The sequence below is a fragment of the Giraffa tippelskirchi genome, chromosome 14 (assembly GCF_054371585.1).
Source record: "Giraffa tippelskirchi isolate mGirTip1 chromosome 14, T2T-mGirTip1v1.2.pri, whole genome shotgun sequence".
NCBI classification, from domain to species: Eukaryota; Metazoa; Chordata; class Mammalia; order Artiodactyla; family Giraffidae; genus Giraffa; species Giraffa tippelskirchi.
In genome coordinates this window covers 58,555,015-58,578,654 of record NC_137288.1, presented here as the reverse complement: position 1 = coordinate 58,578,654, position 23,640 = coordinate 58,555,015, and the positions used below count along the sequence as shown (strand labels likewise).

Genomic DNA, 23,640 nt, shown 5'->3' with positions numbered 1-23,640 from the left:
TAGATATATTAATATTTTTAAAACAAAAGAACTACTCAAGTATTTGTTTCTCTAAGGTAGGAAAAACAAAAGAACAGTTAATTCCTTTCTCAGATAGTGCTAGAGAGCTGCCTAGTGCTTGAAATATGAAGATTTAAAATTTAACAATTTAATATAACTCTATTTTATTAATTAAAATTAGTATAATTTTAGTAGTTTGGGATTCTCCATCCATATTTAGCATTAAAATTTCATTCCAGATTTATTGGCAAAAGAAATTATGGCATAAAAACTGTTGGTTCTGCTCCCAGAGTCCTAGAATTTCAGAAAGACCTATGATAGGTGTCCAGATTTCTAAAATTCTCCAGTCATGTTCTGAATCACTCCTGGATAAGTACTGGGTTGACCAAAAAGTTCATCCATGACCCAGTACATCACAGTAGTGTTTTTCAAAGTTTTTGAAGTTTCATTTAGTCATATTCCTTTCTCCAGAGAGAGGAAAGTGGAAAATAAAATAACATGTAAACATATTTTAAATTATATACATTTAATTTTTTTCTGGGACACTTTGAGCATGTCAGTACCCTTTGTTTATTAAACCAGAAATCAGAAAACTCACGTTGATAATTCCTGGGCAAGAGTCACAGGCAAATGTCTGGAAAAAGACTTGTCAGTGATTGTGGCAATTTTAATAGTAAGAACACAAAGGTCTACCAGAGCTTCTCAAATGTAATCGTCAGCACAGCTGAAAGACTTGCCCTCTTGGGTAGCAGTTTTGAATACTACTGGGTTCCTGGTAACATGTCAGACTAAGTTGCACCAGAATGTTTGGCAGGGATAAAAATGAAGAGGGCTCATGATGGAAGGGAGTTCTGGCCACAAGAAACAACAGAGTTGGCCACGTTTGGGCTCTATCAGTATCCTCAAGGGAGGTTTGGAGCTCATGATGATACTTGAGTATTTTGAATTTGGAGAATGCTTGCTGTGGCTTAGAATAAGATCAAAGGGAAGAGAATGACCAACAGCTCTTTATAGTGTGTTAGGATCATCATGACATTTGTAGTGCTAAGAAAAAGAGGAACACAGCAAAAATATCTTTGAGACCTTAAAAAACAGGTGCTTCTGAAGAATCCAGGATTCTCTAGTTTCTAAAAAACTGTACCTTAAGAAAGACTGTACAGATCCTTGCAGCAGTGAGCCGACACTGAGTGATTTGTGTCCCCTCTAAACTGATGTTTATCTAATTGTTGAGTTTACAGATCCAGCAGACTGGATCCAGACCCCAGTGAGTCCCCAGAGTGTCTACCTAACTCCCTGTGAAGCCAGGATGGCCATAATTTTTCCCACTAATAAAAGTTGATGAACTGTTTTAAGGAATTGGGACTTTCCTGGCAGTACAGTGGTTAAGACTCTATACTTCCACTGCATGGGGCATGAGTTCAATCCCTGGTCAGGGAACTAAGACCCTACATGCCATGGCACAGCCAAGAAAAAACAAAATCATTTTAAGAAATTAAGTAATTTACACATTTCTTACTAATTAGCATAAAACATGTAGATGTTTCTGTTTTTTCAAAAGTTGGAATCCCAGTTTTCATTCAGACCCATCACTCATCCTTTTGTTGTGAATTAGGATGGCTCCACTGTGTTGCCAGGTGTATGAAACACTTTGATTAAACAACAACAGAAAAGTTTTACTCTTTTTTATCTGCAGTGTACTCCACTGACCAAGGAAGTGATGTGGGTACCCGAGTTTGAATAATGCGTGGTTTAGACCCACCACAAAGAGGCAGTTAATTTCACACCAGTGAAAATAGCAAATGCCCATTATGTGCTTGTTAACTAAACGTGAGAGGCCATGAGGCTGGCAGACAGCTATAGATTCGCTCAGGTGGAAAGCGGAGGACGGAACTTTGTAAAGCCACATCAGAAGGAAGCAGAGAGGAAACCCAACCAGAGCATTTTACTAGGAGGTGGATTCAGTCAGGACACTTCAAATCTAATTCCCTTAGAACACTGGGAACATAGGCTAAATTATCACCTGTGACTCAGATTCCAGGCTCAAAATCCGCTGATCTACTTTGTGGCTCTACCGCCTCCTGGTTGTGAAAGTCTCTCAGTCGTGTCTGATTCTTTGCGACCCCATGGACTATACAGTCTATGGAATTCTCCAGGCCAGAATTCTCCAGGTCTCCTGGTTGTAGGACCTTGGAAACTATGATATGGGCCAGATAATCCCAGTCTCATAGAAAGATGAGGACTAAATGAGAGGATCCACATGAAAGTCTGAGCACATCCCTAGTACAGGATAAGTGCTTGATAGCATCAGCAGTGACAGTGATGGTGACGAAGAAGCAGGAGAGTGAAGAGAAGATTATTCATTAGCATTGAGTTCTTGAAAAGCATTTCTGGAATACAGAGCATGGTGGTTAGTAGCTGAGTCTCTAGGTTTGGACACTGACTTCCCCGCAGAGTGACCTTAGACAGGTTTTTACCCGACCTCCTTTTCAACTGTAGAACAATACTACCACCCACTTTGTGGCATTGCAGAGAGGATTAAAATGTATAAAGTGTTTAGCATAGTGACTGATCCATAGTAATGTGAGTCATTGTTACTGTTACCATTTTAAGTATGATACTTATGTTCCTACAGGGGCTTTATTGTAAAGCAGCTGATATTAGAAAGCAGAACTTCTAGAGCTTTATCGGGCTGTAGTTAGAGAGGATGGGACAGGCAGCGAAACTGGTTTTGATACAAGACAATTCCGTTTAGTTGTCCAACTGAGCAGACAAGCAAAGAGAAGTCAGGAGGGGATCCTAAGGAAAGGTGGGAGAAATGTAATCTAGAATTGGGTAGAAATAAAGAGTTGGAGAAAATGGATGAAGAGGAGCTTCATCTCTATCAAGGTCACTGAGATGACAATAGGACAGCTGGTCCCACATCCTGCAGTGACATCCTGCGTGTAATTGGACAGGAGTAAATGGTCAGGGCCCCTGCCCCCAGCATGCCACCAGACTCTCCCACTAAGGACCAGTCTGATCATTGTGGCAGCTGCAAACCCAGTACTCATTTTGGCATGACACTGTATCTGCCTTCCCTAGTGAATCTCTCCTTTCTCCTTTCTCCTCCATCACCATGCATCTCTTTGCTATAGTTTTTCAGTCATTTTACTCTCTTGCCACTAGCCATCAGTGTAGCCTCAGAGCCTAGCCCTGACCTGGGCCCTGCCAAAAGGTTGCTGGATGAGGTCACAGTGGAGAAGGCCCTCCCCCTCCCCCTCTCTCCCGTGTCTCTGCTGCAGGGGGTAACCCTGGGTCCTCACCTCCCTTCCCCACTCCAGCTCTTTCTGCTTGCTGCCATTAGCCCAGCCTTCCTAAAAATCCACTTTTGGCACCACACCTTCCACCCACTATAGTGATTCTCTGTTGCTGATCATACTAATCTGGCTCCTGACTGGCTTTTAAAAACCCTCCGTGATCGCCCCACCCACCCTGCTTATTTCCACTTCTCCCCCTGTTCAGCTCATTACCGCACAGACAGCCCTCACCCCTCACTTTCTGCCTCTGCACCCTTTGTTTGTCTAGTCCAAATACCTCCCTCATCTAGGTGCTCCTCATCATTTGGAACATAGCTCAAGTTCCACCACCTCCAGGAAGCCTTCCCGCTCTTGCAGTATGCACTCTTTGCTGAAGTCCTAGTTCCACTGGTGTTTTGTGTTAACTCCTCACTGATTCTTTCACCCTCCACCTGACAGTGTTGTGAATAAGTTGAGGGAAGAGTCTTTGTTGCTACCCACTTGCTACCCACCCAGCAAATTGTGGGCATATAGTGTACTCTCAATCAATGGTTGATATAAGTTTTGGTGTCATATTCTAAGAGATTAAAGCTCATAATGAAAATGAGATTAGATCACTGATAAAGGAGATTAGTGAGGACTCATGAATTGAGTCCTTGGATTTGCATGTATAATGACAAATTCATGGCACTGAGAGAAAAAAGTGGAAAGGCCAGTAGTTTACAACAAGGAAGGCCTAATGACTGAGGCTTTGTGAAACACTAAACCGGTAGATGTTAATCATGTCATCATTTTAGATTTTTATTTAAAAATCTGTTTTCCAAGTTCCTTTTAAGATTACATCTTAAAAGACCGAACTACATTTCATCTATCCGAATATGGTCATCCCATCTTTCACCTGTGACTGTTACTAGATTCATTCTACGATCCGTGGTCTCCATCCTTCTTTGCTCGCTCTCTGTATAGCATCCCCTGGAGAAGGAGGGAAGGGAGTTTCTAAAACATGGTACGGATCAAAAGTCTCTTATTGTTTAAAAGCAGTGACAACAAAATGAAGACTGTGTAAATGAAATAAGCCCCAAAGCTTATTGCTTGATAAGTAGGCTCTACTGGGGGACTTAATCTACCCTATGAGTCCTCTTCTTATTTCTGGTGCCAGGAATGTAGGCTGGATACTTCTTGTTGCTATTTGAAAGACTCTGGCTTTTCAGATTGTCCATGTTTCCGGAACACAGGTGTTGCCACTGTGTTTGGCTGGCAGACTGCCTTCGGTGCTTTTTCTGCCACCTCCTTTTATGCTGTCATCTTCCCAAAAGAGTTGGGCTTTAAGTAATTCTCATTAGAGAAATCAGCTTACTGATTTTTTCATCTCCAGTTAAATTGTGCCTTCATCGCCTTAGAACATAGCAAACTTTTTAGTTTTTTTCTTTTGCCAGTTAGCAATCTTTCTATCTCCCAAGTTATGCTTGTTGTAGAAAAGTTTAAGTATGCAGAAATATAAAGGAAAGAAAATAAAAATCACCCATAATCTTGTCACCTAGAGAAAACCAATGTCCACATTTTGGAGTTTCAGCCTTTCTAATACATATTAAATCATTTTTTAAACAAAATAAAATTTTACACGCACTATTTTTTTAACCTTCCTTTTTTCCACTTAACATGAACTTCTTTTCTTGACTACGCAGCAGTCTATAAATGTAGTCTTATATTGGACATTAAAGTTTATCCAAGTTTTAGACATCATTGTTACTAAATCTTTGCATAAATCCATAATCATTTTCTTAGGATAAACTCCTAAAAGAATTGCTGTGTCAAAGATATGGTCTTTTCAAAGCTCTTGATGCAAAATTTTATGTTGCTTTCCCAAGAGGTTGTACTAACTCATATTCCCATCCTTGAAACACCATGCATCATCTTTTCTTTAGATCTTTGGTAACTTAAATGGAAACAGTGGTTCCTTTTCTTTCATTGCTGGGGATATTGAACACTTTGCCTATATTTGTTGTCCCTTTATACGTGTTGTGAATGCCCATTATATTCTTTCCTCACATTTCTTTTGATGTGTTCATTTTCTTATGGTTTGTGTGAACTCTTTACATACCAAAGTATTAATTCTGTATCATGCTGCAAATTTTTTTTTTGCTTCAATTCATTTTAAAATGTTGACTTTGGTGTTTTGTGTTCACGTTTGTTGTCACATCAAAGCTTTAAATTTTTATCTAATCAAATCTGTCAGTCTTTCTGGCTTGCTTTTTGTCTTTGACACCTTTCCTCACTCCAGTTTTATAAAAATATTCACCATTTTTCTGTCCCTTTAATGGCTTTTTTTTTTTCATTTTAATTTAAAGAATTGTATTGTATGGCATCAGAGAGCCATGAGTGTGAATTAAGTAAGGGCTAGTTACCGTCATTCCACTCTAAATTGCCCTTAGCTCTTTCCTCCTTCAAAATCAGACTCTCCTGGGATTCCAGGGAGGTGACACAGCCAGCTTCAGGCAGGCTTCATTCCCACCCACCTCGGTTCCCACCCCAATCAGAGGCACTGCGGAGCTCGAGAGGGACAGAGGAAGCTGCCAAGGCTCAGAGGGAAGGTTTCGTCTTCACAGATGGACGCCTGCTTGGGATGTACTCTGGCCTCTGGGAAGCACACTGATCTGAAGGTGTCTGGCCCAGGCATGGGGCTAAGGATGCTGGTGGAATGTTGGTTCCTGTTGCCTTGTGCCCAGTCTATGGGCTTTGACCCACCTCCAGAGTATCCTGAGGTGGCAGGTGGATGCCAGCCCCTCATACAGTCCCTGACTCCTAATTGTTATCAGTACAAGTCAAAATTACCTACTCCCCATCGACCAGCACAAGAAAGAGAACTGGGTGTCTGAAGCCCAACCAAGTCAGTTTACCTTGTCATCAAACCTTAAAGCACTAGAGCAGGAAAGGGCCTCACAGAGCACATTGTCCCACACCTTTGTTTGTTCGGATAAGGGTCTGAGCCTCCAGAGTCGGGTAACTGTCATTCAAGGCAGATCCAGACCTTCTGGTGGCTATTTCAGTGCTCATTTCATTCCTCATCCATTAACCAGCCCCTGCCGTGTGTCAAGCACTGTGGTGGGCTTTGGAAATTTTAGAAGTGTCTAAAATATATCTGCCTGCCCTCACTGTTTCACTCAGAGACACATGTATAACAGCCAATCATAGTACTGGAGGAGTAGAAGAGAAGGGTGACTGATCCTGGCAGGAGAGGGCAGGAGAATCAGAGAACGTTGTGGGGGACATAACATTCGAGCTTAAAGAAATGGGAGATGTTTGCTGTAAGGGCAAGGCCACACCAGTGGTGATCACAGAGTGGCTGGGAGTACAATGCGTGTGTGAAGACTGGAGCGTGGTTTGGCGCGTGACGGGGCGCAAGGAGCTTCCTCCACCCCCTTTGCTGTCATCAGCTGAGTACTTGCTGTTCCCCACTCAGCCTCCACATCTCAGTGCAGAGTGCTGATCACATCTCCTCCCCCTTTCCTTGCCCTTCACCCTCCAAGGGAATCAGGGCCCCTCCTTTAACCCTTGCACAGTGCCACAGACTTACCTCTATTACAGCGACTTTGCCATCAAGTTCTGAGGTGAGAGTAGGAAATGGGTCTTTTAAAAAATATATGTTATAAAAGGCAAGATTGTGGAGATGATAAAAAGATCAAGGGGAGCAGTGAATAAGTAGAGCATGGAAGATTTCAGAGCAGTGAGAATATTCTTCCCAATATTGTGAGGACAGAGACATGTCACTATATACTTGTCCAAACCCATAGACTGAACAACACCAAGAGTGAATCCTAAGGTAAACTATGGACTTCGGGTGATAATGACGTGTAAGTGTAGGTTCATCCTTGGTGGTCAGTTCTGGTGAGTGATGTTGATAATGGGGGGAGTATGTATAGGAAATCTCTGTAGCTTCTTCTTAATTTTGTTGGGAGCGTAAAACTGCTCTATTTTTTTTTCAAGTCTCTTTAAATTAAAATAATTAAATTAAAATCTCTTAAAAATTATTAAAAATACATGCTTGAGGTTGGGGAAGGAATTCAAATATTATAGAAAGATTTGTTGTTCAGTCGCTCAGTCCTGTGTGACTGCAACCCCATGGACTGCAGCATGCTAGGCTTCCCTGTCCTTCACTATCTCCCAGAGTTTGCTCAAACTCATGTCCATTGAATCGATGATGCCAACTGTCTCATTCTCTGTCACACATTTCTCTTCCTGCCTTCAGTCTTTGCCAGCATCAGGGTCTTTTCCAGTGAGTTAGCTCTTCGCATCAGGTGGCCAAAGTCTTGGAACTTCAGCTTCAGCATCAAGTCCTTCCAATGAATATTCAGGACTGATTTCCTTTAGAATTGACTGGTTTTATCTCCTTGTTGTCCAAGGGACTCTCAAGAGTCTTCCCCAGTACCGTAGTTCAAAAGCATCAATTCTTTGGTGCTCAGCCTTCTTTATGGTCCAACTGTCATATCCGTACATGACTACTGGAAAAACCATAGCTTTGACTAAATGGACCTTTGTCAGCGAAGTGATATCTCTGCTTTTTAATATGCTGTCTAGGTTTGTCATAGCTTTTCTTTCTTCCAAAGAGCAAGTGTCCTTGATAGAAGTCAAAAAATAAAAAAAACAGTGTTTTTAGTTTCTAAGTATCCAGAATCTCATGAATGGCAAAGGGTTTATCACCTTGAAAGGGATGGGAAACCATCATGGACTTTTAAGCAGGAGAGTGAAAGGGATTTGAAGAGGAAGAAGATGGAGGCCAGATGGTTGGTTAGGAAACTTTTCAGAAAAGAGGTATCTGCATTTGGGAGGTAACAATGGCAAAGAGAGGAGAGGATGGAGGTGGAATATACATGACTCACACCAGCTGGCTGCCAAGATGAAAGGAAGAAAAGAAAAGAAGATGACAAAGTTTCTAGTTTCTTCAAGGCCCTGCCCTGGCCATCCACCACAGATTCATATGAGATCAGGTCAATTTCTCAATTAAAGCTGAAAAAGCTGAAGTTAGCCAAGTCCCCATTTTAAAAAGATCATGTGGAAAAGATGAAACAGCAAGATACGCATTAAGAAGTCATTCCTTTCTGGAAATACAATAAAAATGATCAATGTGTAGAATGGCAAAGATATTTTTCACAATATCTCTTGAAGATCCTTCCTTCTCTGATTGAGGCATATGTGAGTGCGTGGTAAGTCGCTTCAGTCATGTCCAACTCTTTGCAACTCTATGGACTGTAGCCCACCAGTCCCACCAGAATCCCGTGGACAGAAGAGCCTGGCAGGCTACATGGGGTTGCAAAGAGTCGGACATGACTGAGTGACTAATACACTCTCAGAATTTACTATTTATTCTGATTAAACCAGAGTCTTGGAGAAAATGTGTCTTCAAATAACCATAGCACAGAGAGCTCACCTAGGTGCTCTGTGATCACCTAGACGGGTGGGCTGGTGGGGAGTAGGGTTTGGAGGGAGGTTCAAGAGGAAAGGGATATATATATTCTTATGGCTGATTCACATTGTTGTACAGCAGAAATCAACACATTGTAAAGCAATTATCCTCCAGTTAAAAAAATTTTTTTTAAAAAGAGGGGAGTGTTTCTGTGGGACTGTCAGTAGTGTAGTATACCATCAATATGCTAAATATACCAAAAGTAGATTTTGCACTTTAATTAATTTCTTTCTCTGTTTCGCGCTTCTTCCAGATAATTTCCAGGATCAAATGAAAAGGGAACTAGCCTACAGAGAAGAAATGGTGCAACAGTTACAAATTGTAAGATGCATTTCTACTTAAAAATAAATGCAAGGTGATGGGTTTGTTTTCAAAACCACCTGATATGTATGAAGCTGCTCCTGTTTTTTGCCTTGAAATCCTTTGGTCCACTTACCTCTCTGCTGGTTTAGATGCTAATTGCCAAGAGATTTACTTAGATGCAGGATAAACAGATGTGTCAGTATGTTTCCTCTAAATGTAACTACCTACCATGTGTTAATAGACAGATGTGTACATCATCTCTGAGAGTGAACCAGAGGTACCTGCATCATCTTCCACTGTGCAAATCTCTGAACACAGCGCTGGGCTGCACCAGAAGCCCAGGGAAGGGCCATTGTCTTTGCCTTCCCCCTCCTTCCACCACCCAGACTTGAGCCAGGCCCACCACTGTCAATAGAACTTAGTATAAACACAATTCATCAATTAAATTCCCTTGAAGGATGATGAAAAGAAACGAATTATTTCCAAATGAAGTATGTTACTCACTCTATCCTAATCGTGTCTGAAAGTGGACACTGACTAAGATCTATTGATACGGAAACAGGGAAACAGGAAAACATCTGATAATTAATGGTGTGAGTTTTTTGTTTTGTTTTGTTTTGTTTTTTGAGTTGTTTTTTTCTTTTTTCTGTTTTCCTTGCCCTTTATCCCCATGCAGACACATCTGGTATTATTTATTAGTGCTTTGAAAGCCATCTCCCAAGCTTCCTCATTTTCATGAGTACAATGGGGAAATAATTTCTGCTCAGTTTTTGTAAGATATTTTTAATCACCTGGGTAAAGACATAACACTGATTCTTAATGTTATTCACAGCATGGTTGTTATAATTTGGGTTGTTTGGCGTTTCTGAGCTGGTCCCCGCTATCCTTCTACCATGAAATGTTTGTCTACGCAGACTCGCCTGTCTTGTCTAGAGAGCCAGGCATCTAGCTCTCTGTAAGGATTATTTAAGAAAGATGGTTATTGATGTTTCCTTTCTGCGTGGGAGAAAATCATGCTTGCTTTAATGGAGATTGCCGAGAGTCATTTTGAAAGCATCCTTGTATTTCACGGCGTTTTCCCCCATTCTGAGGGCTCTATTAAAAGTGTTGCTAACTCTAACCCTCCTTCTGAGGTTTTCCTGGATCTCAAGTGCTGGTTAACAACTCTCAGTTCTGAAAACCACCTCAGCTTAAGATCCTCTTAAACAGGATCTTTCTTCTTCTTTTGGTTTTGTTCGTGTTAGTTTTATTTGCACCTAAATTCACTGGGAAACAGAAGCATTTTCTTAATCAGTTGGCCACTAATCCCCCACAGGAGTTAAAAAAAGAAAAGTATCTACTGTTCTCAGCTTTTGATACCTAGATAATAAGAGCTGCTCATGACTTGCTGTGAATTTATGTATTGCTTAATTTGCCCAAAGAAAGAATATAAAGATAGAATCAGAGGTACAAGGATATAAAATTTTAAGACTTTACTTATTTTACATAGGACACAGTTTTCAGACTCTTAAAACAAAAATTGCTGTACATGCAAACAAAAATGTGTGACTCCTGGGTGGTGATGAACATAGCAAAATGGGCATTAGGAAAGGAAACTAAATAATTATTTTAGTGCTAGTTATTAAGGCCAGTTATGTAACTTTAGTGTCTTAATTTTCTTTGACATTTGGTTTCTTTAGTAAAAGAGGATGTGATATTGCATCCGTGTGATAAGCAGACAGTATTAATAAAGGAAAGAATGTCTCATGTCTTTTGAGATATTTGGTATGTGGGATGGTACAAACTGGTATCACAAAATTATATTGTATTGCAAAATATTCTATCTAGTCATTTATCTAGATAAGTATTATTAGTTCATATTCCTCTAGATAGTAAATTTTCCTGAATGCAAATTAAATTCTTTGGGAGGAGCTGGAATGTTTCCCCCCGACTGTTGTAGGCCCCATGTAATTCCTGAAATCCACAAAAGCACATCCACACTACCAACATGAAAACTGGTGAAATAGGCATGATTTGTTCCTTCTACTTCTTCCCCTCCTTTTGTGTCCCCTATCCTGAAATGTCCGGGTCTTCATGTTGCCTTCAACACGAAGCATGGTGTCTAATATCAAATAGCTATCAGTAGACATTGCTGAATTAATCACCACCCATGGATGCCCGACTCTGATAATCTTATGTAGCCATCCTCTTAATTCTTTGCCAGATTTTCCTGACTTGGTCCTGATTTCCCCAAATATTTTTTTTGTGCTGGGTAACTACTACCAAAGCTGGTAAAAGAAGGCTTACTAGTGAATTGTGCATGCGTGCTCAGTCATGTTCGACTCTGGACGGTAGCCTGCCAGGCTGCTCTGTTCATGGAATTTTCCAGCAGAATACTGGAGCGGGTTACCATTGCCTACTCAAGGGGATCTTCCCCACCCAGGGATCAAACCTGCATCTCTTGCATCTCCTGCATTGGCAGCAGATTCTTTACCACTGCACCACCTGAGAAGCCCCACTAGTGAATCACCAGGAGCTTATGTATTTACTGCACTGTCCTTGTGACTAACAGATACAAGCTTTAAGATCTGCAAACTTGAGTTCAAGATTCATCCTATATAGTTCATTGTATCAGTTGCTGAACCAAAAGGACCTGTTGAAGGGCCAACCTAGTATCTTGATAGGTATATGATAAGGCACAAGTGCTTAATAAACATGAAATGCAGATGTAAATCATAAAATGCTATGCCAGTATGACTAATCAATTTAATGGTATGCTCTTTCCCAAAGTAGTACCTCTGTTAGTGGAACTATTGGCTTAAGATACATTTGTGCAAGAAGGACTTGTGTTCACACTATACCATCTGCTTTAGAATTGAGGCAGTAGACTCAAGATTTCTTGAATGGAAACTTATCCTGTCCCTTATTCAGCTTGTATTTGCTAGAATACCTGGAGAAAAATGTCTTTAGAATTATATCTAAATCAAGAAGCTGCAAGCTATCACAATTATTGACTTTCTCAGTATTTTTAGTTGAATGCTCTAATTCATCACTAAATATGGATACATACTTTGTTCCTTGAGAACAGAACAATTCACCAAAATTATTTTATTCACTTATGCTTAAATTATTTTATATTTAAAGTTTACAGAGCATATGTTACAGAATAGTCATTTACCTGCAGAATAGGCTTCTTTTCCTTTAAATGAAATGAAAACCTACTGTATCCTGCAGTCATAGAAAATTCAAATATATTAAAACCATCATATTTTGTAACAATTCCCATAGACCCACAATGCATTTATCCTATGCTGTTACACAGTGTTCTTATTCAAGATTATATCGAAAGCATCTTGGGTATCATTGCCATAGAAAGAAAACTTATGAATTTCTTTGGTGCCTGCATTTTTAGATTCTCTGCTGACTGTAATTTCTATACTGTTGCTTCCTTTTCCAGTTTGTTAAATGCAAAGTTGTGGTGACTATAGATTCAAATGATTGATTCCCTTTGTACATTTATAAATGAATGTGCATTTATGTCAATGTGAGATTTAAAGCATATGTAGTTTATTTAACATACCTGGGCCACAAGCTAATTTTTTTTTTTTACAAATAGCTTAAAATTAGAGTTTTACAGTTCTTAACACAGTTTATGTTATAGTCCCCCACCTCTGCCTTGGGTTTTCAAATGCTTAAAATGTTATCGTTACCAAACTAGATTTATTCATACAAACAAAGAAATATGTTCCTCTCGGTATGAATCAAAAACCTTTTTAGAATTAGCAAGTCATGAAGATGTTTATTATATTAAATATAATAAAGAGAAAAAGATTTCTCATTCACAAGTGAATTATGATTCTAGGGAAAAAGTATTTGATTTGTAAACCAAAGCCATCATCCTTTAGGATTAAGAAGAAAGTGAAAAAACCATTACAATGCTATATGTAATTTTTTTAAAAATTTAAAGCAGGAAATGAAGGTATTTTACTAAGTATATGACATTGTTTTAAAGATTTTTACTAGAGTATGCTTGATTTACAATAATGTGTTAGTTTCAGCTGTACAGCAAAGTGAATCAGTTATACATATACATATATCCACTCTTTTTTAAATTGTTTTCCCATATAGGCCACTGCAGAGTACTGAGTAGAGTTCCCTGTGCTATACAATAGGAAAAAAGCATTTTTAGTTATCCTTATTAGTTATCTATGTTATATATAGTAGTGTGTATATATCAATCCCAATCTCCCAATTTATCCCTCCCCATTTTTAACCCCTAGTAAGCATAAGTTTCTTTCTACATCTATAACAGTATATAACCTTTTGATTAAAGTTTTTCCAAGGACTAGAATATAATATAATTTACAACATGAGCTGAGATTACTATAATGTCTTGATAACCTTTTTTTTTATTGCTAATTTGGCAACACTTTTTTTAAGCAAGTACATATATGTAGAGGCTACTACCATAGGTTTGTTCAAGGCGTATCATAGTTGAAGTCATAGTTGTTGAAGACATTACTCATAGTTCTTGAAGAACATTGTGAAGCTGCAACAGAAAACACACAATAAATGACTAGACTCAGAATCACATCCTTTGAATCTGCTGGATCGATACCAAGGGGCGCCATAGATTAAGAAAAAAAATGCTTTTAAAATGTGCTGGTCTTTAGGTGCCCTCTACTGTTTTTCCAGAATGCTGCAGTCACACACAGCCAAGGGGAACCGGTCTCAAAGTTCTTCACTCAAAGCCTCAATCAACATCATGTTAGTCCACTGGATTTAGTACTAACGTTTCGTTCACTGTGGACTTGTAAAAAAGCAGTTTACAACTCTCTGATGGTATGAGCGCTGTGCTTCCTTGCAGGGAAAGGAGCAGTGACAGGTCTTTATCGTTGCTGGAGGAGTGTTCCCTCTCTGGCAAGGACACAGCTTTTCAGAGATAATACGGTCTTTTCTTGGAGGTGCTCTAGGATTGACTAGGATGGGAACTTGCCCAGATTTCTACTGTCTGAACCTGGAGAGTTTTTTTAAAATATATTTTACATATTTTTAAAAGGTAGGTCAAACACTTTACTTTTAGAAAATATCCCTGGGTCCCTAGAGGATTTTGATTTTGTGACTAAATGTGTAACACATCAGAGGACTTGATCTAAGTCTGAACGTCTGTGGAAGCTGCCTTAAGATTCTCCAGGAGATAGGCTTTGACTAAAGTGGGTCCTCTTCCAATTATTGATCTATTGCCTTGCATCTTGACAATGCAGTCACTTGTTTCTAAGTTATATATCCTTTTTCACATCTTCCTCTTTTTGAGATGTAGATCCACTTCAATGTCTGAGCTCAGTCAGGCTAACTCTCTCTTGGCACAAACTAGGAAATTATCCTTTTTGGCAAAATCTCAATACTTTTGATATACTAGAGCCAACTCGGTAATTTAGAAGTTACATAATAACTTTCAGAGGTTTTTGTCCATGCCAATCTTGGTGATTTCCAAGCTGATCAAAATGAAAAGAAAGCTTTTATGAATTCTAATATGTGAGGTTTACATGGCATAATTATCTTAAATGGAGCCTCTAAGGTCATGAGTTTCCCAAGTTGGGGAGTACAGAACCTAATGCACCACCAATCATAAAAGTGCCCATTACTTGATGTATCATAAGAAAAGAAAGCTTCTATTATTCTAAGATGCCATCAATTATAGTACAGCCAATTTCAGACATGTTAAAATGTGAGGGGGAAAAGTGTATCTTAGAATCAATGAAATAGGATAGTTTCCATGAGCAATTGGGCCGTGTGCTAATATATTCTTTATTTATCATTCATGATTTAGGACTTGGAATTAATGATTCTCAGCTCACAATGTGAGATTAACAATTCTTTACACAGATCTAAATTTCAATCTGGAGATTTGAGGATCAAATGTGCTTATTTGGAAATGTCCTTTTTTTCCCTGAGTCCTCTTAAAGAATTTCCTTATCAACTTTCCCTCTTAATGAAATGCTGCATTGCTGTTTCTGAAAAAAAAGGGAGAAAGACATTCCAACTTAGATGTGAAAGTAGTGCCCTTCAGGCAGTTTTCTTTAGGTTAGAGTGAGTAGTTTACTGGCTTTCATGAGATGGCTCATGGTGATATTAACTTATCTTGTGTAGTGCCTGGTACAGAAGATACTTACTAAATCTTTGTGGCATCTAATCTTGATGCTGAGAATGCTTTCTAAATGCAAGAGTGGCCCAAATGCATTTTATTAGGTAATTCTCTATACCCCAAGGTTTACATCTTTTCCACTTGTTATCCTAAATAATAGAATTCCATGCAAGGCTCTCTGATAGCATTCATCTAAAGAGAGAAGTGATCCATGTATTTTTGGCATATTGTTTCATACACCATAGTGGAAAATCAGGGTTCAAGTATGTCTCTGTTAATAGCAGGTATAGCATAACACAGAGTGAAAAGAAGAGGCAACTAGAGTAGGTCCCTGAATAACTGTTCTTGTCGTAGTTATCTAGCTGACCTTAGCTCTTGTCCTAAAATATGAGATTAGGACACTGAACTTTTTATGGTCCTATATGAATCAACTTCGGTGCTGCTATTATGCCCTTTATCAGATATGCCTCTATCGTATACATCCATGTTGTGGTTGTGTATCTAGACACTGAGACAGTTATTTTAGTTTTCTCTCTCTTTTTCATTAAAAAGACTGTTTGATTTGACAGACCAGTTATTATGGCAAACTGGTCCAGTTAATCTTAGTCACTAGCATCATTGTAGATTTGTAGCTCCTTCCCGTTAATAAAGGTTCATATTTATGCACTGGTAGATCAGGAGAGCAAAACATAAATATACTGGGAATGTGAGGCATGTATAAAACAAGATACAAAATATTGCTTAATTGAGTGACTATAATTTTATTTCCTTCATTGCTTTTACATAATATCAGCCATAGTTCATGTTACATTCTAGAAGGCTGAGTGTTTCTTTAAATGTAAAATAGACATATCATTAGAATTCTGAATTTAACCTTGTAATAATGAAGGTAAGTAACATAACTAGATTTAATGGAGAGGCAAATCTAAATAATATTATACATGTAGTCCAATTTCAGTTATTTGAATTTTCTAGCATATCAAGTGTGATGGACTTTCATTCAAAGCCCCAGTATTGAAAAGTATTTTTCAAGTTTATTCAGGTAGAATTCTCAAGGGTCATATTTTCCACTCAGCGCAATTATTTCTGATGCTTCTTAGTAGTTACTGGGAAATTACCCAGAGTAATAGTTTGTATTTAGTTAGTCAATCTTATTTGTGATTTATAATGAGATATTTGATCACTCTAGTTAAATGAAAAGTTACATTGAACTAGCTTGTAATCACATTCTTGTTTGTGACCTTGGACATAAGAATACCATATTATTATATGCAAGTTTTTTTAAAACTTCTTAAGTCAAATGTCACATAGGAACCTCAGAGACTAGCTGTAGCAACAATCTCGTGTGATCACCTGTTCTGTCCTGATATGCTTTCTAACGGGCCTTAGGAATGCTGTATCCCAGAAGAGACACACGGCTGAGTATAATGGAGACCTTTTCTCCTCAGGGCAGATCCACTGGCATTCAAATCGCTAGGCGCAATGAAGGGTAAGGGTCTCCATTACACATCTGTCTCCAAGTTTAGCTCACCTGGATAGTTTTGCTTGTTTTTATCTTACAGATTCCCTATGCAGCAAGCTTGATCAGGAAAGAAAAGCTTGGTGCCCACCTCAGCAAAAGCTAAAAGGTGAGCTCACCATTGAAAACAGAAAACCCTCTGAATTGCTCGATTGTGTTCCTCACTGAGGTACTTGATGCTGGCCCCCTAGCACCAGGGGCTGAGGGGTGCTGCACCCTGTGTTTAGGCCAATACACTGTTGAACTTCATTCTGGGCCTGGGACTTCCTTAATAAATAGCTAAATGCATCTTACAAATTCTGTGGAAATTTTCTGAAGCTAAGGAAATTCTCAACTCAGTCTTGCACATGTGATCTTCATTCTGTTTTGAGGTTTTCTGCTCCTTCTGGTTCCTCCTAACACCCCGATTCCCGGTACGCTGAAGGAAATCGGAATGTCTTAAGCCGTGCTTATTATGTTTCCTCTTCTTTACTCTCTTCTTTGCTCAACTTCTTGCTGAAATCCACCTTTCAGTGAGTTACTGGCAGATGGTGCTGTGAATAACTACAGGTGACATAGACCTTCGAGAACTTCTTCTGCAGGTTTAGCCATTCATTCTTTTATAAAACAGTCCTTGTTTCTCTACAGATGAAGCCAGATCCAATGTCACGTCAGTTCAGTTCAGTCTCTCAGTCGTCTCCGACTGATCTCCTTTAGGATGGACTGGTTGGATCTCCTTGCAGTCCAAGGGACTCTCAAGAGTCTTCTCCAACACCACAGTTCAAAATATTCAGAATATACCTAAACATTTCAAAAACAATTTTTTATGATATAGAAGAAGATATATATAATTATTAGAACTGAAGGAATGCAAAGCTAGGGCACTGTTGTTTTTATAGCAATACAAAATACGTTTTATAGTTGTAGTTGTTTTGTAGCTAGAACAGCTAAATCAGGGAAAAACTCAGATGTCAGAGGTGGTGTTTGTGCGTGCTCATGGCCAACTAGCATTGTGGTCATTTATCAATTTTATTCATTCCCATCAGAATGATTCTACCCACTCCTTCCCTCTGGAACCTATTTTCAACTCAATAGAATTTATTTGCAAAAAAAAAAAAATTCTATGCAATGCAGGTTCATGGTTCCTTTTCTTTCCTTCATGTTTCTCTTCTGCCTATCACAAGCTTCCTCTACTATGTACACATGACAGTTCTACTTCTTGCCATCATCTTTATTAGTGATGCATGCATGCATGCTAAGTGGCTTCAGTCGGGTCTGACTCTTTGTGACCTTGTGGACTGTAGCACACCAGGCTATTCTGTCCAGGGGATTCTCCAGGCAAGAATACTGGAGTGGGTTGCCACTCTAGGCAGGGGATCTTCCCGACCCAGGGATCGAACCCATGTCTCTTGCATCTCCTGCGTTGGCGGCTGGGTTCTTTACCACTAGCACCATCTGGGAAGCCCCTTATTAGTGATAATCTTTAGTATTTGTCTTAAACAATCGTACGTATGTCACATTTCATTAGGAGCTCAAAATTCTTTCCAAGACAGTCTCTCATTCATAGGCTTTCCCTTAATTTTACGCACAGGGAACCGAGGTATGGTAAAGAGAGATATGATGTTTTATGTCTCTGTTGCAAAACCAGGAAGAGGTTCTAGGCCTCCTGACTTTTAAGTGCCGTCTCTGCTTAGTCCTTATACAGTGACTTCTGCGAGCAGATGTTTAGCAACAGAGTTGCTCAGATAATAAGTCATTCTGTTTTGAGACACTCAGATATTGTCATCTGTTTCCATCTCCGTGAAGTCATACACTTACATGAATGCGCCTGGGAGTTTGGCTTCATTCTGTACATGCAGGTATTTTTCTTAAGTCTGAAGTTGATTTGAGGTGCTTTCTTTCTCACTTGTATAGACCAGGTTTGTCCCAGCAATGTGAAATAAATAATTTTAAGACATTAAGTCTAATAAATCTTAATGCAGGATATCAAGGTAATCAGAGCAAGAATCATCCAATTGAGTACTGATAAACCCATATGTATAAAAGTTTGAAAATGTCAAACTACTTTTCTTTCAAATCTAAGAGTATATACTGGAATGTGTTTTTTAAGTAACCTTTTTATCGAAGTATAGCACACTCACCAAAGCCTATAAATCACCAAGTTATACAAGTCGTGAAGTCAAGAATTCAAAACTCAGTGAACTCACTTGGGTTCTAGCACCTTGTGCCTCTTTCCAATTACTCCCCTGGCCCCAGGAGACTGGTTTTGCTTGTTTTTGAACTTTAGTAAAGGACATTATAGAGAACATTCTCTTGTATTTGGCTTTTTTCACTCCCCCTTTGTGATACATCCATTAGACTGTAGTTTGATTTATACTTAGGGACTTCAATAAACTCTTTTTACCCGTCCACTTCCCCAACTCATCTTCTCTACTTGTCGCACATGAGCTGCTCTCCACCTGCAAAATGAAGACTTACCATCCAGAAACCACACCTTTGACGGTAGCATAGTGTACAGCGAAGTGGAAAAAAAAGATTGATTTGTGTTTAGTAAGTAATGCTTCCTCCATGCTGATTTTGTTTCCATCCTTGCAGACAACAGGGATTTCTCTAAGTAGACCCTGGTGCTTTCAGAAGATTAGTGGTTACTTAAATGCTGAGCTAAATCAGCCAAGCAGAGAATCACAACCATATTGTTAGAGGCAGTATTTGATTCTCAACATGCCAAGCCTGCAAGGATTTACCCCAGGAGAGATGACAAAATAAAAATCATTACACCAAGGGAGAGAGACAAATTCTGTCTTGCTGAGTGACCACAGGTTTCCAAATTAGGGACTGATACATTAATGTCTTATGCAAGAGTGACCCTTAAGGTAGTATGCTGTGTTTTTGCCACCCAGTGGATTCCAGTGTGACTATTAAGAGGAGGAAGCTTTTCAAAATCACAGGCAGTCCACTTAATAAGCTGAGCAAGTACTGCCACATATCACTGCTCTACAAATCTTGTTTGTCCTGCATTAGGACACCAGAAATTCCATGTCAAATCAAAATAAAAGTCCACCCATACCAAGGGACTAACTGTGCAGTTCCATTAGAAGAGCCAAATTGCTGTTTTTAACAGTACCACCCTCAAAATTAAGGTGTATATGCTGAATAACTCTTAATTTTCCCTTGATAACTCCTTACAGATCCATTATCCATGGATTCATCGAAACCTTTCTTCAACCTAGGCATAGCCCCCTTTGGGGCAGTGAATTCTATTTGTTTAGCTACCAGCTGTGTAAACTGTAGTTTATTTTATTTATCTTTAAACTACCTCCTAAAACAAACCCTTATAGATTAGACATTGTACTGTTCTGTGCATTTGCTTTATCGTGAGCTCATAAGTACAATGGAAGTGATTTGAAAAATATTGCAACATGTTGTGCATATTATCCTTTCATCTGGAACTGTTTTTAACACTGGAATTATTCCTGACTGTCTTCCTTACCTTCAGTCATTAATGTGCCCCAGTTCCTACACAGACGTTCCAGTGTAATGTTTGTGAAATCTACACCACAAATAAAAATGTCATGATGTTAACACCAAGTTGGTGTTAACTCTTCTTTTTTCCCAAACTCCGTTTAACATTATACAAATGTCATCCCTGTGACTCAGTGAAACACTGAGGTCTTTCACAGAGAACTGGATCATTTTTTACAAGTAAAAAGTGAATCATAGGTATGGCTCATTCATAGTCATACAGAAACTTGCTGAACAAGCTGGAAATAATCATAACTGGCATTCACTGAGCACTAACCATGCCATATGCTGGGTCAAATTCTTTGCCACATTCTCTCTTTTGATCCTTACAACTCTTTACGGTTGACCCTATTACTGTCTCCATTTCACACATGAGAACACAGAGGTTCAGTGAGGTCAGTTAGCTAGAAAGTGACAAAGCCAGGATTCAATACATGCCTGTTTGACACCAAGCCCCTTCTCTGTCTTTCCGGGATCATTGGGCTGGTTTTGAAAGAGTCTGGCTTCTAAATCTGACACTACTCCCCTATGTCATCTTAAGTAATTTCATCTACTATCTTTGAGGCTCATTCTTATCTATGAAATGTGGATGGCCAAACCTGATCAAAACCTCTGTCAGCTCTAAATGTTGACTATCACTCATGAATGCCAGTCTTCCGCCAAATTCTCTCTTCTTTCCCACAAATGAGCTGCTTTTATTAAAGTCTGTTCAAAACCCTAGATAATACCCAAAAGTATAACCCACCTACTTTTGGCCTTCTGTCTGCATTTTTCTTCATCACTGATTGCTTCTTTATATCCTTCTAGAGAGTTTGAAAATATGATTTTTTCCCCTATGCTAACAACATCTAGCTCTTTGGTAAACTCCTGTCATTTTTACTGCACTTCTGGGATAACTGCTATTAAAAAATAGCAAGAAAAAGGCCTTAAAAGGGTGTGGAGGAATTGTAATTGAACACTTTGTGTTTTCCTTTTTTAACAATCAAAAATAAAGGGTGGGGGCTGGGTAGCATGTTTGTTTCTCTCCTCTGATGTCAAACAAGAGAGTCTCCATTGAGAATGAGAGTGTGCTACCATGTTTCTGTGTGTGTGTGTGCGCGCGCGCGTGCATGCACGTGCGCTCTCAGTAGCTCGGTTGTGTCTAAGAGCTTTACATCAACTGTTTTGTTTAATCTTCAAAACAACCTATTGAGAGAAGTACTGCTACTCTCCCCATTCTGCAGTCGAGCAGACCGAAATGCAGAGATGAGTCAGTTGTGTGGTCTCACTGCTAACAAGCGGCAGGATTTGAACCAGGTGGCCCACACTTCATCCACTCTCCCTTGACTTGTAACCTGAAATCATAGCTTAATTCCCATCTTCCATTATCAGTTATAAATATGCAGTTAATAAACCGATCCAGTGGCCTTGTTGATGTTGAATGGCAAAACCTCCAGTCATACCTCTGGAGCTGCCCTGACACCCAGGACAAGAAAAACAGATATAACTTGGACCATCCAGCCAAAGCCAGCAGGGCACCAGTGCCTGTAACTCTGTCTGCCCCTTTACCACAGGCTGTCTGTCTTAATGTTTGCTCACAACAAATCGGAGCCTCTGGAACCCAACAAAATGACCTTACTGTGAAGTAAGGGTAGCAGACTGGCACACTCGGATGTACTAGTTCTAGTTTGGCTCAGTGTCAGCAGAGATGCATAATCTAAGGTAGCAGGCAAACATGGGGAAAGGAAGATGCTTTCACGGTCACTGTTTAAACATTTTTATCCAAACTGTACTAAAAATGTCTCCTTTTAAGGATATACTGAATATTACTTAAAATGTTTTAAAATTATCTGATTGTGTCATACTGAGGTTGTCCTTCTGTGCTTTTGTCTTATTCCAGGTGCACAGAACCACTTCCTCTTGTGTTCTTGTAAGATACAGCCTGCCCTTGAGCACTTCGGACCCGCACAGAGACTGCAAACGGAAAGGGCTTGGGAAACAGATACAAAATCAGGTTCGGGAGAACCCAAGGACAAGTGACCTCAAAGCAGCGTGGACAACCATGTAAAATAGACTGTAGCGGCCATTCACTAGTGGGGGGAGGGGGGAGCCAACCAGAGCAGTCAATGCTTGTCACATCTTTTGGTGGAACCAAAGTTCGAGTCTGTGTTTTTAAAGGCGGGAGTGCTGTTAGCCAACCAGGGTGGGAAATCCATGGACAGTCCCGGGGCATCTCAGTGCTGCACACGTGGAGAGGGCAGCTCCACAAGACTGCCTTTTACATCTGAAGAAGTGATTCTTGGTGAAAAGACAACACGAGACCTGTCCTAGGAGCGGGGATCACGTTTCAACAGCTAGGATGGTATCAGCCATACAAACCTAGCAAACTGGACAGACTTGTGTGTGGCCCCTTCCTGTCTGGTACTTTGCTTGCTGTATGAATGAAGATTGTATTCCTCTGGAAATATTTTACAGTCTAATACTGAGTGTAATTAAGAATATAATCATGTTATCAAAAATGGTATTTAACTCTGTTGTAGTTTCTTTAACATTCATGTGGATAAGAAGTCTATAATAAAAAAAACTATGAAGTAAAGGTTGTGTTCATGTAGTTAAACCTCTGCTTAGGGGCAACACTAATACTTTTTAGAGTTATTTTGGCTTAAAATGTTTGAATACATCATTTTTGGAAATGGAATTCCTTCAGAAATGGTTATTAAAGTCTAAGTTAGCCTTTGGCCATTGTCAGCAGCTGGAGCCCTCCCCATCATGATGGTATCTTTGTATGGATAAGGAAAGGTTCTAAATTTTGGCTCTGTCTTCTAACAGTATTGGTGAGGGAGTCAGTAGTGTGCCTTTCTCCTTACTGTGATGTTGAATCAAAGTCCATGAGATAATTTTATGCCCAAAATTCTGCCTCTCAGATGAAAGAGATAGGCCAAAATGGTGACCCTCTGGAGCCAGGATTTCTAAAGTAAATGGAAGTCTACTGTGGATGCTCTCCTGCCCAGGAATTGCTAAAGACCATCCTAACTGAAGAGGCATCTCACCGATGGCATCCCTTGACCGATTTCAGATGAAGTTTAAAATGCATTACCATGATATTTAATACTTATCCCCCACCATCTTCATTATCATGAGCTATCAAAACAAGCTTCACAATTAGCCCACCCTGGAGATAAATTTTCTTATCCTTAGCTGCCACATTAAGAAACCAAAGGAGGGATACTCATTAGTGATTTTCTTCCCAGCCCATGAAAGATGGGAAGCTGGGTCAGAGAAGGGATATAAACAAAGTCCTGGGGTCTGAGGACAGGTCCCCAGTGATACCAGCAAAAAACAACGTGAAGACACTGCTGCTGACCGCAGAGAGGAGGTTGTTCCTCCAGGAGCCGGGGCATGGGGCTCACACAGCCTTTCAGACGTGACACACGTTTCTGAAACTGGCACCCATGCTTGGCGTGAGGAGAGAAGCTGG

The 23,640-nt window shown here is 39.6% G+C and overlaps 1 protein-coding gene across 1 annotated transcript in view; it reads left to right on the top strand.

Annotated features, from left to right (window-relative positions):
- SKOR2 (SKI family transcriptional corepressor 2) overlaps nucleotides 1-22,758 on the top strand; it is a 42,830-nt gene extending 20,072 nt beyond the window's left edge. Inside the window, exons 7-9 of the mRNA XM_081563467.1 lie at nucleotides 8,990-9,057; nucleotides 16,726-16,791; nucleotides 22,063-22,758. Coding sequence (XP_081419593.1) covers nucleotides 8,990-9,057; nucleotides 16,726-16,788 — 131 coding nt within the window. The 3' untranslated portion in view covers nucleotides 16,789-16,791; nucleotides 22,063-22,758. The remainder of the gene's footprint in view (nucleotides 1-8,989; nucleotides 9,058-16,725; nucleotides 16,792-22,062) is intronic.
- Nucleotides 22,759-23,640: the final 882 nt, after the last annotated feature.